This window comes from Austrofundulus limnaeus, unplaced genomic scaffold (assembly GCF_001266775.1).
Source record: "Austrofundulus limnaeus strain Quisiro unplaced genomic scaffold, Austrofundulus_limnaeus-1.0 Scaffold1357, whole genome shotgun sequence".
In the NCBI taxonomy this organism is placed as follows: domain Eukaryota; kingdom Metazoa; phylum Chordata; class Actinopteri; order Cyprinodontiformes; family Rivulidae; genus Austrofundulus; species Austrofundulus limnaeus.
This window is the reverse complement of record NW_013953759.1, coordinates 63,699-64,630: the sequence shown is the minus strand read 5'-3', so window position 1 is coordinate 64,630 and position 932 is coordinate 63,699. Positions and strand designations below refer to the sequence as shown.

General features: G+C 50.5%; 1 protein-coding gene across 1 annotated transcript in view; it reads left to right on the top strand.

The window, feature by feature from the left end:
• Positions 1–118, top strand: part of LOC106535089 (uncharacterized) — a gene marked incomplete at its 3' end in the record, with an annotated part of 1,733 nt that extends 1,615 nt beyond the window's left edge. Inside the window, 1 exon segment of the mRNA XM_014031973.1 lies at positions 33–118. Within this exon segment, the coding sequence (XP_013887427.1) occupies positions 33–118 (86 nt within the window).
• Between the last annotated feature and the right edge of the window lie 814 nt (positions 119–932).

The window sequence follows — 932 nt, the reverse complement described above, 5'->3', positions numbered from 1 at the left end:
TCACAGAAGAAGACGTCGACAAGGCAGAGGAGTCCACCGGGGAAGGCATACTCATCCGAGTAAGTAAAAGTTGTATGGTACACTTCAACGTACTGGGACTGGATGTTTTTTTTTTTTTTTTTTACAAATGTTTACCTTCTTATTGTCTCTACACTGCCAGGTCGCCGACCACAAAACCACTGTGCAGTTTGGTGAGGCCAACTTGGCCCTCACACCGGCAGAGCACACGTGGATTAAGCGGATCAGGCTCCTAAAGGCCAGGATGTTGGTGAAGAGCAAATACCTGCTCTTCACTATTGGCGGCCAGAATTTCTGCAACATCAACAGGTATTTGAGACAGGCATGGACACAGATGGGGCTGAAGGGGGACATAAATTTCACCCCTGATCCGCACTGCCATTTCCAACTGCGTAAGTATAATCGCTCTCTTCCGCCATCTTCTTTTCCATGCACACATGTATGAATTGCTAATGATTCAGACCCCTCCTTGTGGTTGCATGCCTAGAAAAGCCTGCCTCCAAACCAGCGCAAGAAGGTCAGCTTCATGATGTGTCATGATACAAAAACAGCTGACAGATATTATACAAAAAACCCAGGCATGACAGAGGCTCTGGAAGTCAGGGAAATGGTCAAGAACATGATGGTTTCCCCCTCCCATGAAAGCAGTGGTGGTGAGACCCTCCCTTCTACCTCAGGCACGGCACCATCTGCTGAGGGGAGATCCCCACGAGCCCCTCGCAGAGAGACGGGGAAAGACCAAAAGGGCTCCGTCCCCGGACAGTGACAGCAGCTCCGACCCTGACAAGAACACGCCGGTTGTCTACCAGGAGTCGGGGACTTCCTCTAGTGAAAGTGAGATCGTCCCTGAGACCGACTCCGAAACCAACGCCGAGACCTACGCTAAAAAAAAACAACGCGAGGCAGGGACATGA